Source organism: Oncorhynchus masou, chromosome 1 (genome assembly GCF_036934945.1).
Source record: "Oncorhynchus masou masou isolate Uvic2021 chromosome 1, UVic_Omas_1.1, whole genome shotgun sequence".
In the NCBI taxonomy this organism is placed as follows: domain Eukaryota; kingdom Metazoa; phylum Chordata; class Actinopteri; order Salmoniformes; family Salmonidae; genus Oncorhynchus; species Oncorhynchus masou.
In genome coordinates this window covers 20,707,853-20,727,759 of record NC_088212.1, presented here as the reverse complement: position 1 = coordinate 20,727,759, position 19,907 = coordinate 20,707,853, and the positions used below count along the sequence as shown (strand labels likewise).

The 19,907-nt window shown below is 42.5% G+C and overlaps 1 protein-coding gene across 2 annotated transcripts; it reads right to left on the bottom strand.

Annotated features, from left to right (window-relative positions):
* Nucleotides 1-3,511: 3,511 nt before the first annotated feature.
* Nucleotides 3,512-19,882, bottom strand: LOC135531300 (alpha/beta hydrolase domain-containing protein 17B). 2 transcript variants are annotated; one of them, XM_064959428.1, is made up of 4 exons: nucleotides 19,510-19,882; nucleotides 13,075-13,553; nucleotides 5,696-5,875; nucleotides 3,512-4,513 (listed from the first exon to the last, which is right to left on the bottom strand). In XM_064959428.1, the coding sequence occupies exons 2-4, from the start codon at nucleotides 13,539-13,541 to the stop codon at nucleotides 4,288-4,290; spliced, it is 873 nt and encodes a 290-aa protein (XP_064815500.1). In that variant the 5' UTR covers nucleotides 13,542-13,553; nucleotides 19,510-19,882; the 3' UTR covers nucleotides 3,512-4,287. The 2 variants fall into 2 exon arrangements, with proteins under 2 accessions (XP_064815500.1, XP_064815537.1); XM_064959465.1 differs by having other exon boundaries at nucleotides 13,075-13,550.
* Nucleotides 19,883-19,907: the final 25 nt, after the last annotated feature.

The window sequence follows — 19,907 nt, the reverse complement described above, 5'->3', positions numbered from 1 at the left end:
TCATCTCATATTCGAAAATACTAATTAGCATCAAAATAAACATCATGCAAGACTAGAAATCCCTGCAAGCTCCTGCTCGTCATCTCTAGCTGACACCTTTGCTAAAAGGTATTATGTCAATTTAAAACTTGCATAAGACTGTTCACAGAATTGTCAATTTTTCTGAAATGTAGCCAATTTATTAATTACTAAATTTAGCTAACATTAGATAGTTAATCCAGTGATTCTTACATTTGCCTCGATTCGGCAGTCTCATTCAAATCATCATGTCATTTGCAGTACTTTATGATTGCCACATTAGCAGCTAATTAGATATACATGGTTATCAAAACGTCACGTCAAGGTAAGCCTACACGAAACACAGAACTTATTTTAAATGTTTATAAAATGAATGATGTAAAAACAATTGGAACCATTTCCTTGTTTGACTGCTAGGTTTGATGGGTATTATGCCTAATACTGTGGTACTCTATCCCTATGAGGTGTGGCACCCATCTTACAAAATCTCTACTTTACAATAGGCTTTCATTGAGCAATCACAATCAGTGTGGCATGCACGACCAGCTATCACAATCAATGAGCCATGCACTGTCTTTCAAAGTCAGTGTGCCATGCACCGGCTATCAAAGTCAGTGTGCCATGCACCGGCTATCACAGTCAGTGTGCCATGCACCGACTATCACAGTCAGTGTGCCATGCACCGACTATGACAATCAGTGTGCCATGCACCGACTATCACAATCAGTTGACATTCACCACCAGCTATCACAATCGGTGTGCCATGCACCAACTATCACAGTCAGTGTGCCATGCACCGACTATCACAGTCAGTGTGCCATGCACCGACTATCACAATCAGTGTGCCATGCACCCTCTATCACAGTCAGTGTGCCATGCACCGACTATCACAGTCAGTGTGCCATGCACCGACTATCACAATCAGTGTGCCATGCACCGACTATCACAGTCAGTGTGCCATGCACCGACTATCACAATCAGTGTGCCATGCACCGACTATCACAGTCAGTGTGCCATGCACCGACTATCACAATCAGTGTGCCATGCACCGACTATCACAGTCAGTGTGCCATGCACTGACTATCACAATCATTGTGCCATGCACCACCAGCTGTCACAATCAGCTCAAGAAGTGATTAAATCATTATTACACAATGGTGCACGTCATCTTGTGAGTTTGTCTAGTCTTGATGACTACAGACCAGTCACCTTGACCTCCTTGGTAATGAAGTCCTTTGAGAAACTGATTAAGAAGGCTTTTGGACAAGACACAGCACCATCTTGATCCATTTTAGTTTGTATATAGGGCTAAGCTTGGTGTACAGGATGCTACTTGATACCCTAATTGATCTTCTATGCAAACATCTAGAGCACAAAAACTCATGCCAAGCTGCTATTTGTTGATTTCTCATCTGCTTTTAATACCATTCAGCCCCATCTGTTAGTGAACAAACTCACTAATAATTTTGGTGTAGACTCATATAGTGGGCTGGATCCTTGACTTTCTAACCAACAGAAGAACCCAGAGGGTGAAGGACGTTGAATGGGTGCTTGTAAGGGGAGCTATCATCGTAAACAGGCTCACCCCAGGGGTGTGTCCTCTCGCCATTCCACTACAATATATCCTGTACACTGATGATTGTCGTAGCCAGAACGAGAACAGATACATCCTGAAGTTTGCGGACCACTCTGTAATAGTCAGTCTTCTTCATGATAAGGAAACTGCACATGGCCCTGTTGTTAATGATTTTGTACATTGGTGTGACAGTGTATTCTTACAACTGAATGTGACAAAAAAACAAATATATGTGCATTGATTTCAGGTGTCAACCCCCTACCCCTCAGAACACTATCATCAAGGGTATTTTGGCACAAATTATTGATAATAACTTTGAGTCTAACACTGACATGTTTTTGTCTCAGACAACTGGCAAAGTTCCAGGTAGAAAGGACCTTCATGAGTCTTTTGTAAGACGTACATAGAGTCTGTCTTAACATTTTATTTTATTTGCTGGTATGGCAACCTTGGTGTAAAAGTAAAAAATAGCTAGCTAGCTAGAAATAGTGAAAGTGGGCAGTAAGATCACAGGAGTCCAGCAGAGTAGTGTGTCTGATCTGTACAATAGACAACAGGAAGGCAGAATTCATCCTGTCTGACTATGCCTACCCCCCTACACCATGAGTTCTAGGTCTGGCTCCTGGTTTAGATTCCCCACTGTTAAGACTAACAGGACCAAGCACTCCTTTACCCCTATGACCATTGCCCTTTTGAAGACAGAGGAGAGGTAGGCAGGCGAGGGATGAGGAGGATGATGATGTTTTTTCTTTCTGTCAGTACATTGACACATTGTTCACGAGAAGATCTAAAAATGCACGGAGCACTTCACTTATTAGGCAACTTTTGATTGTTATACTTGTGTACTGCTGCTAATGTCGATCACTAGAAGTCTACTGTATATAATTGGCTGTCAGGCAGATGACTTGATGGAATAGCCCATTATATTACCTACAACTGTGTCTCATTGTGTTCCATGTGGATTCTATATGTTCAATGTTGTTATTTATGCTCCTATGCTGAAAAACAAAGTGTCCCCTGGAACAATAAACTTGAAACCTGCCATCTACCCATTCAGTTCACCAGCAAAAAAGAGCAGGCATATTTTTTGTTTTGTTTTTGTCTATATCCATTTTATTATAACTATTATCAAGAACATATTATATAATTTCCTTCAGTAATGAACCTTCTTAGAAAATAATAAATGACATTGGTCTAGGTGACCAGATTGAGTTCAACAGTCATCGGAATAATTCAGAATGGTCTCACCACAGATGGATGCCTAATTCTCATATGAACACTTAAAGTACTAAGAACTTACATTTACATATTACAGAGGCTAGTGAAAGAAATACAATGTCCAGTACAAACATTATCTATAAAGTCAAAATGGATGGAAGTATTAGTACTAACAACCAATCCTAACAATATTTCATTACTCTAGTAACAACACCCAATCAAAATATTTCAGTTCATCAGACCTGGAGGTTTTCAGTAGCACCCATGGGCTTAAGCTAGACAGCATTTACCCAGCTAAAAGTAAGAAAACTATAGCCTATTATAGCATGCAGTAGCACTTAACATCTGCCTCTATAGGCTTAGTCAGTGCCCTACTAATATAATAAAGTATGTGACTGGTAAATGTTTCACATTGTTCAGCATTAAGTGTTTCTCAAAGAAAACGAAGGCTCCAAAATACCAGGCTATCATATGAGTTAAGACAAAACCAAAAAGTGTGCAAAAAGAAGAAATGGTTTAGTTTTGTCCTCGGTAAAACTGTCATCAAAACACTTCCCAATCAATCATTAGTGACTTATACTGTTTTTCAATGCTTTCTTACGGCATCAGTGGCACGACTCTTTATGACTTAGCTTGTTTAAGAGCTACCAGGTGTACAGGCAGTTTGTATACAAAAGAAATATCTAGAAATACTAGTCCTCTGAATTGGTAAATAAGCTTTATTATTAATGTTACATGTACATTATATATCTTTAACTGGAACTATCCAGCATGTCACTGGTCTGAAAAAACATTGTTCTTCATACTACGATGGAGTCGTAGTAGCTTACTGAAAGAATACATGAAAAACAACATAGTAATAACAATAACAAAAAAACTTTGTACAGCTTATACAACTTTGGAGATATTTCTAGGGTGTTGTACATACAATATAGTTGCATGCCATTTTCTTCAATATGCTGAACTTTTGGCAACACTGGCACTGCCATCGTAAATGTCAGACTTGTCTCGTACAGTTCTCAGTCACGTGATACATGCAAAATGTATATACTTAAAATAGAAACAAATACACAATAACAAAATATCCACATTGACTACATTGAATCAGACTTGGCTCCTTAGTCAAGATGGACTGGGCTGAGTTGCGGTCCAGTCTTCCATCCAGCATGGCTGTTCCACACAAACCTCTCAGATATGCTCAAAAATCCTTACAATGGACCAGGACCGCATTCTTCTGAAAGGCAGAAAATGTGTGACACACACACACACAAAATCCACTGCTCTTCTATGCACAAAACACACAATCCTCTTGAGCACATATCTGTCCATCGTCCGTCCGACTCCCCCAACACACACACACACACACACATACACACAGTGCAATTCCAAATTATAAGATAAAACAAAATAAAAAACAAAAGGGTGGGTATTTCAGAAGTTCACAGTTGCAGCAGGTGTGTGATTGAGGGGTGAAGTCAAGTTGACAAGTTGACGAGCTCATGGGCCACAAACTGTTTCAAGCGCTCCAGGTACTGTCCGTAGAGCTCCACATCATTGTGGCCGGCGCCCTCCACCCACAGGGGCTCCACGGGCCTCTGGCAGCGTTCGTACAGCGCCAGGCCGTGGGAAAAGTCGATCACCTCATCCTCTGTCCCGTGAATTACCAGCACTGGAGAAGTCACCTTGGAGATCTTGTCAATACTTTGGGAGGAGAGTTTAGATGGGCAGACGCACCACACACACACACGAGGGAAAGAACAGAGGAAAGAGGAAGGAAACTGTTAGGCAAGTATAATTTCCGAGCAATGATAAACAGATGACAGGAATAGGATTTAAAATAACTCAATGTGGTAATTTCAACGGCAGGCAGTTTACCCTTTTAGACTTGTCAACAGTGCGATTCTCTACGGCTGGCACAATTATCGTATTGCCAACGGTTATGAAAATAAAATAACCATCTAAAAAAAATACAATTAATGGCTGCCTAGTATTGTGATGCAATAATTTCCATGGTAAGGTAGAATGTTCATTCAAATTATTTTAATACCTCTTGAGAATCCGACCCCTTCCCCCCCCCCAATTTTAGCATAAAATGACATACCGAAATCTAACTGCCTGTAGCTCAGGCCCTGGCAAGGATAAGCATATTCTTGATACCAATTGAAAGGAACCACTTTGAAGTTTGGGGATATGTGAAATTAATGTAGGAGAATATAACACATTAGATCTGGTAAAATAGAATACATCATCTTTGAAATGCAAGAGAAAGGCCATAATGTACTATTCCAGGTTAGGCGCAATTTTGATTTTGGTCACTAGATGGCATAAGTGTGTGCAAACATTTAGTCTGATTCAATAAACCATTGCATTTCTGTTCAAAAAATCAAAAAAATCAAAACTGCCCACCGATCCCGTAGAGGTTATCTGATGTGGGTCATGCAATGGAATGTATTTTGTGCAATGCCAATTGAGTTGAATCAACTAATCACAGCACATATTGATGAGTATACTTCCTGCTTTTATTTCCTGCTTTGCTCTATGGGTACACTCGAAATGGCCACCAGTCCACCCATTATGTCATCATTGACTTGAACAGGGACACCTGTTCTATTCATCCTATTTCTATGGCAGCACATGCAGTCAAGAGTGGAGGAGATGAGAAAATGTCTTTCTTTTTTAAATACGCATTTTGCCAAAGGTTATTTGAACGGTTATAATGGTGACTATGGTCATTTGGCTGACCAATAAGCGCCAATCAAAATTCCATGACAGTCACACGATTCTCCATAACCTGGCAGCAACCAAGGACCACCAGATGGAGCATTTGAGTTAAGAGTGACTCAAACATGAATGCTTTATGATCTGTGTGTGTGTGTCACTCACTTGGGGAAGGCGTCAAAGCAGTAGGTTTTCTTGGTGTCTGGGAAGGCCACTCTCATGCCAGAGGTGAGTGGGGAGTGCAGGACGACCGCGGCGCTCTCGTAGCGTGCCGCCAGGTCCACGGAAGGGACCGTACCGATACTCTGACCATACACGATCACAGTCTCTGGCCTAATACCATACCTGGGGGCAGAGACACAGAACATTATCATCAGCTACACAGCATCAATTTCCTGATACTATGAGTAAGGACGATGACAAGGTAGGAAGTCGATTATTATGATGATGATGTAGACCAAGAGAAGGATGATGACAGTTTGTCAGTCAGTCGCTATTAACAAGATTCCGTCACCCCACTCAGGTCAGAAGTTCAGTAGTCCGAAGTCCAGTAGTCAGAAGGGAGCTTAAGTCTCGGATCAGTCGGTGTGGGAGCAGTGACGTGTCAACGAGGGGTGTGGTGGGACAAGCAGGAGATACAGATAGAAAAAGAGAGGAGAGGGAGAAAGGCATTCCACAGCCGATTATGGAGAATGTGACCAACACAGCCAGTCAGCTGACTTTCCCGGCTATAAACCGCTGCAGGACTGATCACACAAACATCACCAGTTCTACCTAGCCTAGCCTGTACAACACTGACACAAGGGTAGGTCATCCAACTGGTTGGAGAGCGACAGCACAGACATGATGCGTGGAGGCTCACAGGAGGTCCCAAGAGGTCAAAACCTTCTGATGACAGAGTGGACTAAGTAGGCGCACAGGGCCCATAGGAACTAGACTATATTAAGAACTAGAGTCCTCAAATGTGGGTGAGGAATTTTAAATTCAGCCTCTTCTTTGCCGGCAACTGTTCTGAGCAGCAGTATTACCTCAAACAGGCGAGCCGGGCTATAGCAGGCTGGCCAAAACCTAACATGTCAAAACACAGTGTGTAATATTTATAACAGTTCATGTAAAACATATGATATAAAGTACAGCCAGGGACTGTAACACTAGTGGATCAAGTGAATGTAAGTGACTGTGTGTGTTTCCAGGCAAACTTAGGGTCAATTTCAGCATGAACTCACTTTACCGCACTGAGCACACTCCATGGTTATATAAGCTCTCCACTACCCAATCATCAATTTATTCCCTGAGACCAATCCAATCTATAACGCAGAGAGAGCGAGGGAGAGAGCAAATGAAAGGGAAGAAATAAGGGAGAACAGAACCACTGACAAGGGGGAAGCAGCTTGGCTAGAAGATAATTGTGTCTCGTGTTCTATACTGGGTCATATTTTCAACTGAAGAGGACCTGCTGCTACATACGTTAATAGCACGTTAATCACTGCTCTCTCTCCTGCCCTCAGTCATGTCAATCGGAACTGAAAATCGAGTTACACTCAATACGAACCATACCATACCAAATTACATTACAAACTACTTACTGTGTTGGTTGCCATGGGCACTACTGTGTGTGTGTGTGTGTGTGTGTGTGTGTGTGTGTGTGTGTGTGTGTGTGCGTTTGCTGAAGGGACCTTCATTTTGTCTCCAATCAATAATATGATTGATCAGGAAGTTTGTGGTTTTCACTTCCTGGGGCAGAGGCTGCAGTGAGTATCTGTCTGAAACCTCATTGGACATCTGTTACTAGGCTACAAGTCAATATTAGACTTGGAAGGATTGACTGCTGGAACACATCCAAGTGAAAAGAAAATGGAACAGCACTATTCTATTTGAGTGGACATCCCTCACAGCAGGTTCCCACTGACAAAACCCAACCCTTTTAGTTCCACAAATAGTGTGCTCTGTGTGTGTGTGTAAAAATGCTGTAAAGCAAGAATGCTTTCTAAAAATATACATGTTAATAGTTTATTTATCAATTAACAAAATGCAAAGTGATTGAACAGAAAAATATACATCAAAACAATATTTGGTGTGATCACCCCATGCCTTCAAAACAACATCAATTCTTCTAGGTACACTTGCACACAGTTTGAAGGAACTCGGCAGGTAGGGTGGCCCAAACATCTTGGAGAACTAACCACAGTTCTCCTGTGGATTTAGGCAGCCTCAGGTGCTACTCTCTCTTCATATAATCCCAGACAGACTCAATGATGTTTGGGGTCGTTGTCACGGTGCAGAATAAATATGGGGCCAATCAGATGCATCCTTGATGGTATTGTATGATGGATAAGTATCTTCCTGTACTTCTCAGCATTGAAGAGACCAATCATTCTCACCAAATCTCCAACTCCATTTTCAGAAATGCAGCCCCAAACTTATAAGGAACCTCCACCATGCTTCACTGTTGGGTGCAGACCCTCATTCCTGTACCGTTCTCCAGCCCTTCAGAGAACAAACTGCCTTCTGCTACAGCCAAAACTTTCACATTTTGACTCATCAGTCCAAAGCACCTGCTGCCATTTTTCTGCAACCCAGTTACTGTGTTTTCATGCATAGTTAAGTCGCTTTCCATGTCGAAGGTATGGCTTTTTGGCCGCAGGTCTTTCATAAAGGCCGCTTCTTACCAGACTTCTCCGGAAAGTAGATGGGTGTACAATGGTCCCACTGTTTTCTGCCAATTCTGAGCTGATGGCACTGCTGGACATCTTTTGATTGCGAAGGGAGTAAGCACGATGTGTCTTTCATCTGCTGCAGTGAGTTTCCTTGGCCGACCACTGTGTCTATGGTCCTCAACGTTGCCCGTTTCTTGTGCTTCTTCAAAAAGAGCTTGGACAGCACATCTGGAAACCCCTGTCTGCCTTGACATGTCTGTCTGGGAGAGACCTTACTGATGCAGTATAACTACCTTGTGTCTTGTTGCTGTGCTCAGTCTTGCCATCGTTTACTGTCAAAAGTCATACACTGTCTTCAGCAACCTCACCTGATTAGCAGAGTTTGGCTGTTGCTCACCCAGTTTTATTCCCCCTGTTTCTCTGTTTAAGTTAATGATTGCATTTCAACCTACATATTGAATTGATTACCATTAGCACCTGTTTGGCATTTTCACACCTGCCTAAAACTTTTGTACAGTACTGTATGTACCAATAAAGTGTGTCTGCTGACGGTGTGGGACACACCTGCTGACTCATGATTGAGTCACCTGAACACGCAGGTAAGACAGGACCTCCCCCTGCACCAGAACATAGGAACACCTGCGCGTGCAAACACAACACATTTTCCTCTCTGACATCAACGCAAATGCAACCTAAACTCACAAACACATCATTAAAACAGTATCTTGCTTTTAAAACACACCTCAAAGTGATTGGTTTAATTTGAGGAACAAGTTCAACAACAGGTTGAAACGGAGTGAAAAACATGTTGTTTCAAAGCCTAACAACTAAAATGAACAGCGCTTTCTAAGGTGATGACTAATTCAAAACACCATATGCATATTAGAGCTTACGCATCAGCATAGGCCTATGTATGAGCTGATTAAATACGGATTTCTTTAGACCTGGCCAAAATAAATTACAGGTTTATTATGATTGTGTATATTAGACTTTTTAAAATGTAGACGTTCCAAAGGCGCGCATCAATGGCTTGCAAGCATGCAGGCCTGGAGATGCTAAACATGTTTATGATAATTAAGGGTAAATTACCATGATAGAGGCAGACTTTTGCATGACAATAACCGACTGACAACATTTCATGACCGCCACAGCCTCATCTCCAGCCCTCATTTAACTTGCAAGAGAAACACACTCACATAAAACAGACAGCGGCAGGATGCTAAAGGGGAGACATTGAGAGAGAGCTTTTAGATATGATAAATAATTCACGTTCAAAGTCAGTAGGCCCACAGCTTTTTTTAAGCACAAGCCAAACACATCTCATATAGACTATGACCTGTGGGTCAACCACAGGTAAATCACAGTCATGTGGTGAGTCAAGTCTATAATACCTGTGTCAGAAACGATGTATGGGTTTCGCCACTCTAAAAAAAATATATATATATACAGTGCCTTGCGAAAGTATTCGGCCCCCTTGATCTTTGCAACCTTTTGCCACATTTCAGGCTTCAAACATAAAGATATAAAACTGTATTTGTTTGTGACGAATCAACAACAAGTGGGACACAATCATGAAGTGGAACGACATTTATTGGATATTTCAAACTTTTTTAACAAATCAAAAACTGAAAAATTGGGCGTGCAAAATTATTCAGCCCCTTTACTTTCAGTGCAACAAACTCTCTCCAGAAGTTCAGTGAGGATCTCTGAATGATCCAATGTTGACCTAAATGACTAATGATGATAAATACAATCCACCTGTGTGTAATCAAGTCTCCGTATAAATGCACCTGCACTGTGATAGTCTCAGAGGTCCGTTAAAAGCGCAGAGCGCATCATGAAGAACAAGGAACACACCAGGCAGGTCCTAGATACTGTTGTGAAGAAGTTTAAAGCCGGATTTGGATACAAAAAGATTTCCCAAGCTTTAAACATCCCAAGGAGCACTGTGCAAGCGATAATATTGAAATGGAAGGAGTATCAGACCACTGCAAATCTACCAAGACTTGGCCGTCCCTCTAAACCTTCAGCTCATACAAGGAGAAGACTGATCAGAGATGCAGCAAAGAGGCCCATGATCACTCTGGATGAACTGCAGAGATCTACAGCTGAGGTGGGAGACTCTGTCCATAGGACAACAATCAGTCGTATATTGCACAAATCTGGCCTTTATGGAAGAGTGGCAAGAAGAAAGCCATTTCTTAAAGATATCCATAAAAAGTGTTGTTTAAAGTTTGCCACAAGCCACCTGGGAGACACACCAAACATGTGGAAGAAGGTGCTCTGGTCAGATGAAACCAAAATTGAACTTTTTGGCAACAATGCAAAACGTTATGTTTGGCGTAAAAGCAACACAGCTCATCACCCTGAACACACCATATCCACTGTCAAACATGGTGGTGGCAGTATCATAGTTTGGGCCTGCTTTTCTTCAGCAGGGACAGGGAAGATGGTTAAAATTGATGGGAAGATGGATGGAGCCAAATACAGGACCATTCTGGAAGAAAACCTGATGGAGTCTGCAAAAGACCTGAGACTGGGACGGAGATTTGTCTTCCAACAAGACAATGATCCAAACCATAAAGCAACATCTACAATGGAAAGGTTCAAAAATAAACATATCCAGGTGTTAGAATGGCCAAGTCAAAGTCCAGACCTGAATCCAATCGAGAATATGTGGAAAGAACTGAAAACTGCTGTTCACAAATGCTCTCCATCCAACCTCACTGAGCTCAAGCTGTTTTGCAAGGAGGAATGGGAAAAAAATGTCAGTCTCTCGATGTGCAAAACTGATAGAGACATACCCCAAGCGACTTATAGCTGTAATTGCAGCAAAGTATTAACTTAAGGGGGCTGAATAATTTTGCACGCCCAATTTTTCAGTTTTTGAATTGTTAAAAAAGTTTGAAATATCCAATAAATGTCGTTCCACTTCATGATTGTGTCCCACTTGTTGTTGATTCTACACAAAAAAATACAGTTTTATATCTTTATGTTTGAAGCCTGAAATGTGGCAAAAGGTCGCAAAGTTCAAGGGGGCCGAATACTTTCGCAAGGCACTATATCTGCCAATATACTGTTTTACAGCAGGGAAATTAAAGTCACAAGTTTTCACACAGTTCTCATACATTGTCATCCAAAAAAACAATTGTCCAAGAAATATGCTTCAAATGTTGATTTCTTACATTGTGACAATGACACATCATGAGAATGGTGTCCAGAGAAGTTTGCGATGACCTCTTTCACCCTGTGTTGAAAATCAGTCAATGGAATTGTCGCCCGATATCCATTCATTGGTAACAGAGACAGTAGCTGCTTCAAACAGAAATCAGTGTGTAGCATATGAATCAGATTTCCAAAACAGGGAACAGGGGGAGGTCATAGAGGACAAAGGGATGAAGAGAGGAGGAGAGAAATCAGGTCAGTGTGTCCAAGAAACAAAAACCATTGTCTACCATAGCAATAAAATGGATTGTGGAATTTATAATCCAATGAAATCATCTGAAGATGTTAATGTTTTTTCTCCAACTATTCCATCTCTCTAACCCCACCTCCACCCCACCCCTCTCTAACCCCACCCCCATCTCTCTCTAACCCCACCCCCATCTCTCTCTAACCCCACCCCCATCCCACAACATGCATCCTCTATCGTGGGATAATTCGATCAAGCCTGATTCTGTTGTGCTTTTGACGGAATTCCATTTTAAATCTGATTTTCTGAAACAGTCACGGGTGACAGTGTGCGTGTTTCCACAGGACTGTGGTTATTTTTTGTATGTGTGTGTGCAGAAGGAACAAGTAGGCTAAGATGAGGAAAATGGCACAACACACACACACACAGGTAATATGTGTAGGAGGGAGATCAGCAATAGAAGTGAATGGCTACAGTCAAATGGATATGAGATTTGCAGGAGAACCACACAGATGGTAGCAGGCATACATGTTTCTCAGCCCCAGCTACAGTATGTCTGTCTGTATGTCGGCTCGTCCCTGTATGGAAATGGTTTCCTGTTTAACTTTACTCTCAGACCTGTCCCATGGGGGCAAGGGGGCCTACTATATGGAGAAACACTTATTCTCGTCAATGTCATCACAGTGGCAATTTGGGCCCGAGTGACCTCTGTGTTAGTTATCCTCTTCCGGTTTGTGTATTTGAATGTTCCATCCTTTCTCTGACTCATTTGTTTGTCCCTTTGATTTGTTTTCATGATGCAGAAAATAAGTCTGGATTCACATTTATTCCCCCCAAAACTGTGCATAAACAATACGTAGCCTAAACATCTCACATACGCTCGGACACACATAAAAGACTCAGCTAAGAATGAAGGACAGGACAGAGAGGAAGGGTAGAATCTATAGAGGGAAGCGCACCCTGTCTGTCTGTCTGTCTGTCTGTCTGTCCGGGACCCCACCTGGGAACTAGAGCAGAGCTGCCAGTAAAAGCTTGCAAGAGAAAATAAAACGGGAGAGGGGGAAGTCATAGAGGACAAATGGAGGAGAGAAGCGAGATCTGAGGGAGAGAGAGGAGTGTTGGAGACTAGAGGTTATGTGGGGATCGATTCACTGATAGATGGATGGATGGGATGGCCAGAGGGATGGGGAGAGGATCTGATGAACAGAAAACCATTGCCTTGGGGGCGGCCGGGTAGAAGGTTGAGGAGAAAGCCCCTAGCCTACACATTTTCAAACATCCTTTAATGTAACGACAAAGAAATGCTTTCTCCACTTCGCTTTCCAACTAAGGATGTTTAAGCCACGGTGCGAGCTTTAGGTGGAACAATTGTCAGCAACTCTTGGTAGGACACATCAACGTCAAAAACAGCCACTTACTTGCAATCTCACTCCTCCACTATCACATCTGTCCTCGTCCCTCGTCCCCTTACTCACCGTGTCCTGAGTGCATGCCAGGCGGCGTCCACATCAGCGTACAGGTTCTTCTCGGAGGGTTTCCCCGAGCTGGCCCCGTAGCCCGAGTAGTCGTAGGAGAAGACGTTGCAGTTGATGCGTGAGCCCAGGCCGATGTAGAAGCTGCTCATCTGGCCCAGGTCCACCGCGTTGCCGTGTGAGAAGAGGAGTGTGAAGCGGGCGTTGGGTGAGCAGCGCACAAACATGCACGCGATGCGGTTGCCGCGTGAAGTGCGCGTCATGAAGCACTCGATGGCATCCTTCTCACGCGCTGAGTATTGCCAGTCTGCGCGCTCAGACAGGTGCAGGGTCCAGCGGCTCCCGCTCTCATCACACATGAGGGTATAGGTGGGCTCCGGGGGCAGGAAGGCCAGCTTGGAGGTGATCTTGCTGGGGCATGGAGGGCAGCAGAACAGACAGCACAGCTCACTCAGGGACAGGTGGTTCATCCTCAAACACTGCTGGGGGAAGGGGGAATGAGAGGAGACATTACCATTCACCATTACTAATAGGGTATTATTGACATGGCAAATTCAATAGCCTACATTAGCTTTATCTCACCAAGACTGAGGACAAATGAAAGAGGGTTTAAGGTATGTGTGTGCGGTCTGTACGTGTGGTTAGGTTAATTGTCTCATTTCCAGCCCCCGCAGTTATTGACAGCCATTTTGAAAAATATGCTCAGACACACACCGACACACAGCTGCGACTCACGGCAGTCTCGACCACTGATGCATGCCTCCCACAAACAGACCAACAGACTGAGCCACATATGTTAAAGCCTATAACCAGACTTCACCTCAGCTTAAACAGAAACTCCTTATCAGATATAGTCTTATCTAAACACGTTGAGGCTAAAAATGTGTTAGTGCTTCGGGACTCGAGCACGAGAAAAAGCTAGAAAATAGCTTTACTGTGTTTAGGTTACTAGGCTCATCCCCATACTGTTTTTATTTAATTTACTTTTCTGCTCTTTTGCACACCAATATCTCTACCTGTACATGACCATCTGATCATTTATAACTCGTGTTAATCTGCAAAATTGTAATTATTCGCCTACCTCCTCATGCCTTTTGCACACAATGTCTATAGACTCTCTTTTTTTCTACTGTGTTATTGACTTGTTAATTGTTTACTCCATGTGTAACTCTGTTGTCTGTTCACACTGCTATGCTTTATCTTGGCCAGGTCGCAGTTGCAAATGAGAACTTGTTCTCAACAAGCCTACCTGGTTAAATTAAGGTGAAATAAAAATAAAATTTAAAAAAAGGCTGGGGTGCAGCGATTCTCGAAGGTTCTCTGCCCACCCTGTTAGACATATGGACAAGTGGGAAATGCACATGAACTCCTCTTAAGCCTGCCCTTAACACAGAGCTGGTTTTTACATACTCTATCGATTCCCTTCTGCATGCATGGCCTCCCTTGGCCCCGAGATCATTCCACAGCTATAGCACTGATAAGCATTTATTCTGTCTGCCTCAAAGTGTCAATCCTAAATTCAGGTCCATTGCTATATAATGCTTCATTCTATAGCTAGAGGACTTCTGCTTTCACCAGGAGTGATAAGTATCATTTTTTGACTTCATCTGTTGTCTTCATCTGTTGTTGTCTAGTACTATATTTTTGCTAGCTAGGGCCATCTACTTGAAGTGCTGCCTGTCTTCCCAGTAGCCTACTTGGTATGTGAACTAATGCACAGAACGTTCTGTTGATCGTTGACACATCAAATAGGATTAAGGGTATAGGTCGACCGATTAATCGGAATGGCCGATTAATTAGGGCCGATTTCAAGTTTCCATAACAATCGGAAATCTGTATTTTTGGACACCGATTTGGCCGTTTTGTGTGTGTGTTTTTTTAACACCTTTATTTAACTAGTCAAGTCAGTTAATTAAGAACACATTCTTATTTTCAATGGCGGCCTAGGAACGGTGTGTTAACTGCCTTGTTCAGGGGCAGAACGACAGATTTTTACCTTGTCAGCTCAGGGATTCAATCTTGCAACCTTACAGTTGCTTACTTACAGTTACACTTACAACCTTACAGTTGCTCACTTACTAGTCCAACGCTCTAACGACCTGCCTCTCATTGCACTCCAAGAGGAGTCTGCCTGTTACGCGAATGCAGTAAGAAGCCAAGGTAAGTTGCTAGCTGGCATTAAACTTATCATATAAAAAACAATCAATCAATCATAAAATCACTAGTTAACTACACATGGTTGATGATATTACTAGTTTATCTAGCGTGTCCTGCGTTGCATATAATCGTTGTGGTGCGCATTCGCGAAAAAGGACTGTCGTTGCTCCAATGTGTACCTAACCATAAACATCAATGCCTTTCTTAAAATCAATACACAAGTATATATTTTTAAACCTGCATATTTAGTTAATATTGCCGGCTAACATGAATTTATTTTAACTAGGTGTTCTCTTGCAACAGAGTCAGGGTATATGTAGCAGTTTGGGCCGCCTGGCTCGTTACGAACTGTATGAAGACTATTTCTTCCAAAACAAAGACAGTCAACTTCACCAAACGGGGGATGTTTTAACAAAAGTGCATTTGCAAAAAAGCACAATCGTTGAACGACTGTACCTAACCATAAACACCAATGCCTTTCTTAAAATCAATACACAGAAGTATATATTTTTAAACCTGCATATTTAGCCAAAAGAAATCCAGGATAGCAGGCAATATTAACCAGGTGAAATTGTGTCACTTCTCTTGCGTTCATTGCACGCAGAGTTAGGGTATATGCAACAGTTTGGGCCACCTGACTTGTTGCAAACTAATTTGCCAAAATGTTACGTAATTATGACATAACATTGAAGGTTGTACAATGTAACAGCAATATTTAGACTTAGAGATGCCACCCGTTAGATAAAATAAGGAACGGTTCCGTATTTCACTGAAATAGTAAACGTTTTGTTATCGAAATTATAGTTTCCAGATTCAACCATATTAATGACCAAAGGCTGATATTTCTGTCTTTTATTATGTTATAATTAAGTCTATGGTTTGATATTTGATAGAGCAGTCTGACTGAGCGGTAGTAGGCAGCAGCAGGCTCGTAAGCATTCATTCAAACAGCCCTTTCGTGCGTTTTGCCAGCAGCTCTTCAAGCATTGAGCTGTTTATGACTTCAAGCCTATCAACTCCCGAGATTAGGCTGGTGTTACTGATGTGAAATTGCTAGCTAGTTAGCGGGGTGCGCACTAATAGCGTTTCAAGCATCACTCGCTCTGAGACTTGGAGTAGTTGTTCCCCTTGCTCTGCAAGGGCCGTGGATTTTGTGGAGCGATGGATAACAATGCTTCGAGGGTGGCTGTTTTCGATGTGTTCCTGGTTTGAGCCCAGGTAGGGGCGAGGAGAAGGACGGAAGCTATACTGTTACACTGGCAATACTAAAGTGCCTATAAGAACATCCAATGGTCAAAGGTATATGAAATACAAAATGGTAGAGAGAGAACTAGTCCTATAAATACTATATTAACTACAATCTAAAACCTCTTACCTTGGAATATTGAAGTCTCATGTTAAAAGGAACCACCAGCTTTCATATGTTCTCATGTTCTGAGCAAGGAACTTAGACGTTAGCTTTTTTTACATGGCACATATTGCACTTTTACTTTCTTCTCCAACACTTTGTTTTTGCATTATTTAAACCAAATTGAACATGGTTCATTATTTATTTGAGGCTAAATTGATTTTTATTGATGTATTATATTAATTTAAAATAAGTGTTCATTCAATATTGTTGTAATTGTCATTATTACAAATAAATAAAATAAAAAAAATTAGGCTGATTAATTGGTATTGACTTTTTTTGGGCCTCCAATAATCGGTATTGGTTGACCTCCAATTAAAGGGGCAGGGCAATTTGTGACTGTTGTGGTTTAGGTAATCAGTAACAGAGGCTGTCTCGTCGTCAAAACTAAGAACGTCGCCGAAACGAAGACAGCTCTGCTGAGTTATATGAGGAAGAGAGGAAGGCTCCACACCACTCTCTCACTTGAATATCTTACCTAGTTACTTTCAGATCCCATTTTGCTCCATTGTAGCTTTGGCAACTATGTGTGTTTTCTATCCCAGTTTGCTCCTCTCCCTGTAGGCTTTACAGATGCTCCCCACCCCTTGGCTGAAACCCTTCTAATTTAGTGTACCCTGCTCGCAAAACCCATGTGGAATTCCTGGTCTCCGACAGCGTTTGGAACTGCCTATCTGTGGTCAAGAACGCAGAGTTCATCTTAGCCTATGCTAGACCTTTTGGTCCTGATGGAGACATGGAACACCCTAGAGAATACTGCTACTCCAGCTGCTCTCGCTTCATCTGGCTAGTTCTCTCTCATAGTCCGAGCGCATCTGGTCATTGCGGTGGTGGCACAGGGCTGCCCATTCCTCCTAAGCTGAGATTTTCTATTTTCTCCACTCAAGCTTAACATTGTTGTCATCTAACACCCACCATGTGCCCTTAGAGAGAGTTCCTTAACGAGCTTGAGCTCATTTCCTGACAATGGCTTTACTGCTCTTCGTACTGGGCGACTTCAACCTCCTGATGTCTGCCTTCGACTCATTTCTTTTCATCTTTTTATTTCTCCTCCTTGCCTCTTGACCTCACCCATCCCCAGTCCCTTCCCACTCAAAGCAGGCAATACGCTTAACCTCATCTCTACTAGATTCTGTTCGGCTACTAACGTCACGGCAACCCCCCTTCAGGTCTCAGATCACTAAATTGTTTCCTTTTCTATCTGCTTCCTCAACCCTAGCCACTCAGGTTGTCATGCGCCACCACAATCTTTGCTCCCACTCTCCTCTTCTATCCTACCATCTCTCTCTTCTGCTAAATCCTTCTCCCCCTGTTCCCCGATTCCACCTTTTCGACCCTACTATCCTCATCCTATGACTTGCACTGTCCCCACCACTCCTGCTCCGTGGCTGATTGACTCATTGCAAGCTTACAGAACAGAGCTGCAAGGAGATGAGAGAAAATGGAAAAAACTTCTCTTCCTCTGTAACTGCTGCTAAAGCCACTTTCTATCACTATAAATGCCAAGCTTTTGCCTCGAACCCTAGAAAACTATTTTCCATCTTCTCCTGCGACTAGTGACGCCCGACAACCTGCCAGCTTGACCCCCAGCTTGACCTCATCCACTCCTCCAGACCATGTCTGGAGACGTTCTCCCATTCCCCATCGCTGACCAACGGCCTCTTACTTCAAAATAGCCCGAGGCACTCCTCAAGAAGCCAACACTCCACCCCTCTGATGTCAAAAACTACAGACCGGTATCACATCTTTATTTTATTTCCAAAAACACATGCCGTCTCTGACAAACCTCTCTTGCTATCTCGCTCAGAACAATCTTCTTGACCCTAACCAGTCAGGCTTCAAGACTGTTGACTCAACCGAAACTGCTCTGCCGGGGCGGCAGGGTAGCCTAGTGGTTAGAGCGTTGCAAGGTTGCAAGTTCGAATCCCCGAGATGACAAGGTACAAATCTGTCGTTCTGCCCCTGAACAGGCAGCGAACCCACTGTTCCTAGGCCGTCATTGAAAATAAGAATGTGTTCTTAACTGACTTGCCTAGTAAAATAAAGGTAAAATATAAAAAATTACATTCTCTGCGTCAAGGAGGCTCTCCACACTGACAAAACTGACTTTCTCTCCTAGGGGAGTATTTTAAATAATCCCACAGCACCTCCCCTAGCACTCACTTGTCTTTCTTGCAAGCAATCTGGTCATCCAGAATCAGAACAGGTAAAGTTCTACCCCATGGAAGCGCACACATCTTTTTCATGACTAGTCAGTCAACACATCTATAAAAGCAATTTCGATTCTAGGGGACCCCATAACGTTACACATCAGCTAGGGTTTGTTTTAGAGACTATCCAAAAGGCCTGGTTATAGACATCCTGATACATTTAACTACAACGTTAGTTTACGGTGGTAACTGGAGATTTATCAACGCCTGTCAAGTAGTCTGATTAATCAGGCTGTAATACACAATTAATTGGTATATACCGCCTGATTAATCTTTCTAGTCGGGGGTGCTTACCAGAAATTATTCTTAACGATTATATATTAACGTTAAATAAAATAAATCGTAGGGCCATCTTTGCCAGCCTATGATGTCTTAAATGTAAACAGTGGTCGGCAAAGGTACAGCAAACACGTCGTTGTGTCACGGATGTAATCGTTGCTCTGAGTAAAGTAACGGATCGCCAAACGACTTGTGGGAACTCCGTCCCCCTTCTTCACGCGAAGTGATTGAGATGCATAATATCAAATATGTTTACGCCACACCCCTAAACGAAAGAGAAGTACTTCCTAACAGCCAATCATTGACGTTATTAATGAGCTAATAGTCAATAGAACATTTTTGCTAGTAGCTAGCTAGGCTACCCGAAGAGGATCACACACATACCTGGTAATGTTGCGGATTGTAGTTAGTATTTCGATGATTCTGGCGAGTAACTTAGCTAGCTAACTGCCGTAGACAGATAACACGTACACGTAGTTAACGTTAACCAGGCAGGTTGACTCGAAAATGCCTTAGCTTATCTTCCCTTCGTCCACTCTGGTTAGCAGGGTAGCTATGAATCTGTCTACCCAAACCAAGCTCCAACTATTTGACACTCAGTCTTGTCCATGTGGTCCGGATATTAACTTAAATGCCTCCACAAGACACATGTAAACCAAATATGTTATATAATGTTGACTTCAGTCACAGGTTCAATACTTGTAGCTAAACCACTGTTGCTTGCTGACTGTCTTCTGTACCGAAAACGGGGAAGAAGAAAAAAACATCGAAACCGTAGTGAC